We start from the raw sequence: 8416 nt of genomic DNA on the forward strand, positions 1-8416 counted from the left end.
TCGAAAGTATACCAATGTACTCTGTCCTCAGAATAAGACTATTAGAAGTAGCCCTCTTGTGACACTTACTGTTAGAGCGAGATAGCTAAATGCATTTAAGCTCTTATTAGAACGTGACAAAATAATTATGTTTTGTCCTCATCACCGTGGCCACTTTTTTTTGTTTGCCAAAATGTATTTGTACGTGAGATTTTGGCAAACAACGTGAAGTGAGGTTATGTTGACTCAAGTATTGTAAATAACCACTATCGTGCTCCACGTGCGATCGTAAAAATAATTGATTCATTTTGTTGTTTTTTGTTTTTGAAGTTATTGTGCAATGGTGGGTTGCAGTATACTAGGCTACAATAGCCGAAGCGAACGTACAATAGACGGAATAACATTTCACAAGTAAGTACCTCTGCTTGAGTGAGAGGGACTGAGGAGGCCACGCATAGGCCACGCTATCTGTGACTCTGTGGCTTATCGAAAACATATCAATATATCGAAATATCGATATTATTTGTTCGATATATCGATATTTTTGAGCGATATTTAATTTTTCGATATATCGATGTATCGATATAAAATTCCAACTATCGAAAAGGTATAAAAACGAATTTTTTTCAAACCAACAAATAAAATGACTCAGGTTTTTACCTACTTTTTACTTTTACTACCATATATTTTCATTCAAAATATCGATGGTCAATTGGATTTGGCTCAAAAAGGCTAGAACCCAGAGTCGTAAAGTCGAAAAGAAAACTATCGAAATCATCCTATGACCACACATCGTGGATATAGTATTAAAGGTAGATACAGAAACGTTTGCTTTCTCATTCACACTAAAAAGAGGGCACATATAAAGTTACTAATGTGATAAACAGAGACGCAGCTAACCTATTTTTTGTCCCTTATCGTGTAGCTGGTTTTTTTCAAGAATACATACAAGGAATACAACTTTAGTTGCAAAACAAACTTTGAGAATTCGTGGCGTAATTGTATTTCTCATTAGTTATTTACTTGTTTTCATGTAAAAAACGTTTAGTACAAATATTGTTGATCGATTAATACAAATATTGAGTACTAAACAATGGTGATAATTGTCGTGTTATTCATCGTTACGTCGTGCTATCACTACGCGGTTACACAGTACTTCAATCTACCTTTATTACTCAATCTACGCCATTAGCCATACATCCTTTTGTTCTGAGCATCCTAATTAGTATCTTAATTTAAAAAACATACATATATATATTAAAATGTGAAATATAGTGATTATATTATCTTAATCCACAGATTAATAGGGATAATTATTAATCTCTTGTTCTCTTTGCTCAAATGTGTGTGGTCAGTGGTCACCTCCTGGAGTAAATGTGTTCTGTGGTGGTCACAAAGAAATAATTGTTTTCATGGAGAAACCACTAGGTATTAACTCTCGAAAATGATTGAAACGTGCTCGAAACGATGTATGTTACTTGGAACTATATTAATGGGAGTGTAAGTATTTTAACACAACCACAAAAAAATACCGATAGGTACCTAATAATATTATCTTTTTAACATATTCATAAAGACTGAACAAAACTATAGTAAGTGCAAGTTGCATCATGATCAACCTTTAATCCGTCCAAGTGATCAACCCATCGTCGGCTCACTACTGACCAAGTGGCATTAGGAGACATCACACTATATCACTGGAACAGATGTGAATGTATTTTCACTGGTGTACACTATTGTGTGAGCACTAAATAGTTAATCGGCTTATGCCCTAAGATCAGAGGGTCACACATAATACATAGATTCCCAATGTTGTATCTATCATTAGTTACCTTGCTGATTCCATTGGAATTCCTCAAAGACATTGCTTGTGTGGATTTATTTATATGTGGATTATGTCAATCAATCAGTTTGTTCTATTACTAAAAAAACTGGCCAAGTGCGAGTCAGGCTCGCGCACCGAGAGTTCTGTACTACAGTTGTATTTTCTAAACATTTTGCACTATGAATCAAAAACTATTATCCATAAAAATAAATATGAAAATTTGTTTTAGAAATTAGAATGTACAATGTAAAGTCCTTTCATATAATACCCCACTTGATATAGTTAGTTTACTTTGGAAATTGAAAAACTAATAATTATTTGTTCATGAACACATTGCAATTTTTTTTGTGATGTTGCCACAAACTCACGGTTTTCGGATTTATTCCTTTACTTGTGCTATAAGACCTACCTACCTACCAAATATCATGATTCTAGGCCAACATACTCTATAGGATTTCTTGACAGACAGACAGACAGACAACAAAGTGGTCCTATAAGGGTTCTGTTTTGCTTTTTGAGGTACAGAACCCTAAGAATATGTTTGGTTTTGTGTTTATTTACCATTCCTCTGATTTAAAACATTTCAGTTGTTGTTAATTATATAATATTATAATTGTTATAGCTAGTCTGTTATAATAATATAGAAAACAGACATATTTTCAGGTGTATAGATCATCATCATCATCATCAACAGATAGACATCCTCTGCTGGACATAGGTCTCTTGTAGGGACTTCCACACGCCACAGTCTTGCGCCGCCTGAATCTAGCGACTCCCTGCGACTTGTCTGATGTTGTCCGTCCACCTAGAGTGTTGGAAGATGCAGTGAAATAAAAAAAAACAAAGATTTGAAGACTGGAAGATGCTGTGTTGGAAGACGCCCCACGGGTCTTCCAACACTGCATCTTCCGGTGCGAGGTCGCCATTTCAGCACCTTGGGACCCCAATGTCTATCGGTTGTACGAACTATGTGCCTATTGCCACTTCAGCTTCGCAACCCGATGAGCTATGTCAGTTAGGTACTCTAGTTCTCCTACGGATCTCCTCATTTCTGATTTGATCACGTAAGGAAACTCCAAGCATAGCTCTCTCTATCGCCCGCTGAGTGACTCTGAGCTTTCTTATGAGGTCCAGTGTATAGATAGTACTTATTGAATGTTTCAGGCTGACCATAGTGGTTCTAATACTTGAGTCACACCTTGCTGATACTCTATCTGGCAGCCAGAGAAGGAATAAAATGTTTCCCACAGAGAACAACTCAACTTGTTGGATTCATCAACCATACACTGTAATAAGTGAATGCCATCCTTGCTCAGGTAATTAACTTTTGTCACCCTTGGGCCTTTCATCCTGTTGGATTGACAACCTTAAGAACATCTTTCTTACCAAGCCTATAAATTCCAAATAAATTCATGCCTGCTTTAACCATTCTTGACAGATGTTGTGCTCATTATTTTGGTAACTAGATTTGTGAATTGTGTACTACTCAACCAGTATGATTTTTTAGATTTTATTAATCACTAGCTGATGACCGCGACTTCGTCCGCGTGGATTTACATTTTTCAAAATCCCGCGGGTGATTTTCCGGGATTAAAAGTAGCCTATGTGTTAATCCAGGGTATAATCTATGTCTATTTCAAATTTCATCCAAATCCGTGCAGCCGATTTTGCGTGATTGAGTAACTAACATCCGAGCATCCAAACATCCCCACTTTCACATTTATAATATTATTATAATTATTAAGAAAATAATAATAGTAAAAATTTAAAATAATATGTTCCAGATTTTGAAATTAGGAGCAAGAGTATTGGCGTATGCATTCATACAAGCTTCAAAGAAATATTAAAATGTAAAAATGGTGAAACAGTAACAAGAAGGTAATTATTATAATATTTATAGGTAAAACTGTTTTTAAGATATATGGTCAAAGTAACCATTGGACCCATTTAAGAGCAAAAAATGATTTCCTAAACGACGAACATAAAAATAAATAATAATATCGGTCTCCCTACCAAGGTCTAAGGACCAAATTGCGACACCCAAACTGGGTATCCATAATACTTTATACATGCTTAATATGGTGTAATGAGTTATGGAAATGCAATAAATAAAAATTGAAATTGAAATTGAAAGACTTCTTTAATTTAAAGATCACCTGTATGAAAAAACAATGAATTCAGCACACTATTTGCAGGGCAATTAATTAGTGGTGATAAGTGAAAAAAAACCGGTGTGAAAAAAAAAAAGTGCGAGTCAGACTCGCGCAGTACTACAATCGTATTTTATCGACATTTTACACGCTAAATCAAAAACTATTATGCCTAAAAATAAATAGACTCACACTTTTTTGTGATGTAGGTAACCACAAAACGGTTTTCTTCTTATTTTGCTTTATGGCTTTCAGTAGTGCCACACTGAGCGATTTTTTCCTATACCTGTGATATAAGACTTACCTACCTGCCAAACATGATTCTAGCTCAACGAGAAGTACCCTACAGGTTTTCTTGACATATACGACGTACACAACCCTAAAAATAATTGTATCCCTGGGATGCAAGCTATCTCTGTATCCCGTCTAAATCGGCTAGTAGGACGTGAAAAGCTGACAGACTGAGACAGGCAGATTTTACATTTATAATAATTTTGTATGGATTAAATCTACTTCAAAAATATTTTATTTGATTTTTGTAACCTATAAAAAAATTTAATATGGCAACTGATTCCGTTGTCTTTCTCTAAACTAAATTTAGAGTATCTGCATCCTTTTCTTTTTAACAATGCTAAAAAGGGACAGAACATGAACTTTACAATAAAGACTAAATTTTAGTGCACGCTACAAATTTAAACAGTAGGCTCGCGACTGTGCGCTAAAATCACGAGTTTTACCATCTTAAATTTAATTTAAAACTGTTAAACTGCGTCTGTCCTTTTCATATTACATTAGTAAGAAGAGGATGCGAATACTTTAAAATTGGGTATTTTCCTACTTTTGAATTTGATAAATATTATAACTTTATTATAAACTAGCTTATGCTCGCGACTTCGTCCGCGTGGACTACACAAATTTCAAACCCCTATTTCACCCCCTTAGGGGTTGAATTTTCAAAAATCCTTTCTTAGCGGATGCCTACGTCATAATAGCTATCTGCATGCCAAATTTCAGCCCGATCCGTCCAGTAGTTTAAGCTGTGCGTTGATAGATCAGTCAGTCAGTCATTCAGTCAGTCAGTCAGTCAGTCAGTCACCTTTACCTATTATATATTTAGACTAGGATAAAAATAATGACGTACACTGAAAAAAATAATAAAATCCAACAAAGATTTACAAAGTTACAGGCATTTTCATTTTGGAGTGGGAGGGTCTTCTATCCCTTTCTCGAAAAACGAAAATTTGGATGTAACCGCACGAAGCTACTATGGCATTAGTAGGTGTACGTAGTGATTATATTCTCTTTGGTAGGTGTGATGTCAAACTGCTGTATCGCTATCTCTGTCTAATCAGAAATATTTAAATGCTTATAACTTTTTTGTTATTTGATCGATTTAATTAGTTTTTTCAGTTTATTTATAATAAAGTAATTACAAAATTGGAGTCAAATACCCAATTAGGTTGTGCTCAGAATCAGTACCCATAGCAATGAAATAATGCACTTTTGTTTTTGTTACAGCTGTGATAGAGTAGCATATTTAGAGGAAAGAGCTTACTGGAAGTTTACAATTTGGACTTTTGTTATAGGCCTGGCATCTTCATTAGCTGTAATGCTTAGAACAAGAGTACTCAATTTTAGAGCGAAAAAGAGAGCCCAAAAGGTGCTTAGTAATGGAGCTATTTAAGTTCGTATTTTTAATTAATGTAATAGTTAATACCTATACTTATAAATAAATAATAATTTATTCTCGCCAACACATTTTTTTACTGATTTGCTTATAACAATAAGAGGCGGTGGAACGCCACAGCCGCACGTCATTCACGCCCGCCCGCACCGGGTTCGTGCGGGAGTGTGGGCTGTTCCATCTCCGATTGCCATTTCGACCTGTCGCGTACTATATGCTCTCTCTTTGATGAGAGAGGGATCTTTTATGTTGCAGTGGAATATTAAACACAGAATTATAACAGTATTACCTATTTAATTAGTCAAAAAGTATCTTTAAAAGTTCACTTATGACTTTAACATTAACACTGTTTCCTAATAACCTATAACATTGCTTTGTTGTTACATTTGAAGGAAACTTGTAGTTTTGAGGAAAACTCATTAGTCTAAGAACTTCATAGGGCGTAAAGAACCTCAGCTTTAATTCTTTTAACGACTCAATAAAGTTTTCACTGCTTACGTCAAATGTATTTGCCATTTTGTAGCATTTTTCAACCTGATCCTCATTTGCTTCTGTATAAACTGATCCTGTACCTTCTACATAATGAGTGTAAGCCTTGGTAAAACAGCAAGACCTTCTGGAATGCTTATAGCAAATGTCTAATACATTTGCTCTCCTTAACAATTTGTCATTTAATAAATAAATACTCTGTACATCTGTTTGTAGTATATCTTCTAGGGTATTTGGAACACCATAATCATGGGGGAGACTTGTGATCTGAAAGTTAATTTTTAATTAATTTAATAACTTGCCTTTTATCCTCCCAGTGCAGTGGTGATGCCTTTGATCTTATTAGTGGAAGATCCCAGGACAACTACCTAATTAAATCCATACTAATATTATAAATGTGAAAGTGTGTCTGTCTGTCTGCTAGCTTTTCACTGCTCAACCGTTCAACCGATTTTGATGAAATTTAGTACAGAGATAGCTTGCATACCGGGGAAGGACATAGGCTACTCCTAATCTCGGAAAATCAAAGAGTTCCCATGGGATTTTCCAAATTGAAATCCATACGGATGAAGTTGCGGGCGATCATCTAGTCTATTATAAAACAATGTAACACATAGCTTGTATGTAACTGTATATTGTATAATAATATATATTTACAATGTATTTCTTGTAAAAGTACCTAACTTTCAAAAGCCCTGATGGGGCTTTGGGCTTCGTGTAATCATGAAAGCAAATGAACAAATGAAAGCAAATGAACAAATAAAAAAAACTAACAATATTTATGTTAAAATGTTATTACTTACAATTTCTTCTTTCCTTTTAAAATGCCATTCTAAAATGCTTCTTCTAGCAATACAATAATATCTTAATCTGGAGTTTGGAACTCCAACTCTGGACGGACAGAGAAGGAACTCCTGATAACTAAATCCATTAGCCTTTAATGAATCTATAAATAAATTCCTTACTGTCGAACTTTCAAAACCCTTGACATTTTCCATTAAAATATATTCAATATTATTTAGCTCAGACAATAACTGAATTAGATAAATAAATGAATTGGTTCTAGGATCATTTTCGTCCAAGTATTTACCATTTCTAGTAAATGGTTGGCATGGTGGAGACATAAGCACAGAGTTAACATTAAATTTTTCAATTTCCTTAGCAGTCAACGATTGAATATTTCTGTTTGAAAGACAAGTTTCAGGGAAATTGTATGTATAAACTTCATTTGCTACAGTATTAATATCAACAGCTAATACTATTTTCCCATCCAACTGTGATTCTGGAAAAAAAAATAACCAACTGTTGATTCTATTGATAGTAAGTTATGATCATGCAGTGAAGAAATAAGTAGATAGTTGTGATTGTGTCATGAAATAATTTATAACTTATAACACAAGATCTACTATCTAAACGATTTTATTTATAATAGGTAAAGATTTAGGAACTAGTGTTATATACTCATTTTTTAAGGTAAGTAGAACATAAATGTGCCATTAAAATATATTATGCATGCACACACCTTTCCATGCACAGTGCATGCCACCTATTCCACTATAAAGTTCTAGTATTCTGTGCATTTCTAATTTACAACTTAAAATATTACTTTGCTGATTAATGAACTTTATTGAGGCATTATTAATCAATGGAGCAGTGGATCTTTTCAGAACTTTCACTCATTTACAGCTGAGATTTACATTATAGTCTTTTGGTCCATTGGTCTTTATTTTTATTGAAAACCCGTATATTCAATGTACTCTGTGATTGAAAAATCCAAAGAGAATATAGGCACGGACCAATAACATATATAGGTAGGTAATCACTACAAAAATCATGAAGAAAAAAAGACTGCCAAAGAGAATATAACTAACAGAGACCACCGACCAGAAAAAAAAGGACACAGACCAAACATAGACTATTACTCCTGCCTGAGTCAGTAGGTAGGTACTTGGTAGGTACCAAACGCAAAGAGAATATAATCATAGAATCACTACGTTTACCACTATACCCAACTATACCTATACCTACAGTGGCAAAAATCGGAACTAATGTTGCCGTCAAGTGTCCCCTTTGTTATTGTTTGAATATTCTAATGTTCTAGGCCAAGAGAGCCTTGTCGCACTGTATGCGATGTGGAAACCAGTTACACGATAAGGGACAAAAAATAGGTTAGCTGCGTCTCTGTTTATCACATTAGTAACTTTATCTGTGCTCTCTTTTTAGTGTGAATGAGAAAGCAAACGTTCCTGTCTCTACCTTTATTACTCTGTCTACGTAGTACATAAAATT

General features: G+C 34.4%; 2 protein-coding genes across 4 annotated transcripts; one reads left to right on the top strand and one right to left on the bottom strand.

The window, feature by feature from the left end:
* The first annotated feature begins 1155 nt into the window (after window positions 1-1155).
* Window positions 1156-5708, top strand: JTBR (jumping translocation breakpoint protein JTBR). Of its 3 annotated transcripts, XM_069503005.1 has the most exons (5): window positions 1164-1341; window positions 1374-1479; window positions 2969-3120; window positions 3589-3682; window positions 5473-5708. In XM_069503005.1, the coding sequence occupies exons 2-5, from the start codon at window positions 1424-1426 to the stop codon at window positions 5636-5638; spliced, it is 468 nt and encodes a 155-aa protein (XP_069359106.1). In that variant the 5' UTR covers window positions 1164-1341; window positions 1374-1423; the 3' UTR covers window positions 5639-5708. The 3 variants fall into 3 exon arrangements, with proteins under 3 accessions (XP_069359107.1, XP_069359106.1, XP_034831288.1); XM_069503006.1 differs by having other exon boundaries at window positions 1156-1479; window positions 5541-5708; XM_034975397.2 differs by having other exon boundaries at window positions 1164-1479.
* A 204-nt stretch (window positions 5709-5912) lies between these two features.
* On the bottom strand, window positions 5913-7887 carry Mt2 (methyltransferase 2). The gene is made up of 3 exons (XM_034975392.2): window positions 7650-7887; window positions 6931-7409; window positions 5913-6394 (listed from the first exon to the last, which is right to left on the bottom strand). The coding sequence occupies exons 1-3, from the start codon at window positions 7705-7707 to the stop codon at window positions 5936-5938; spliced, it is 996 nt and encodes a 331-aa protein (XP_034831283.1). The 5' UTR covers window positions 7708-7887; the 3' UTR covers window positions 5913-5935.
* Window positions 7888-8416: the final 529 nt, after the last annotated feature.

This window comes from Maniola hyperantus, chromosome 14 (genome assembly GCF_902806685.2).
Source record: "Maniola hyperantus chromosome 14, iAphHyp1.2, whole genome shotgun sequence".
In the NCBI taxonomy this organism is placed as follows: Eukaryota; Metazoa; Arthropoda; class Insecta; order Lepidoptera; family Nymphalidae; genus Maniola; species Maniola hyperantus.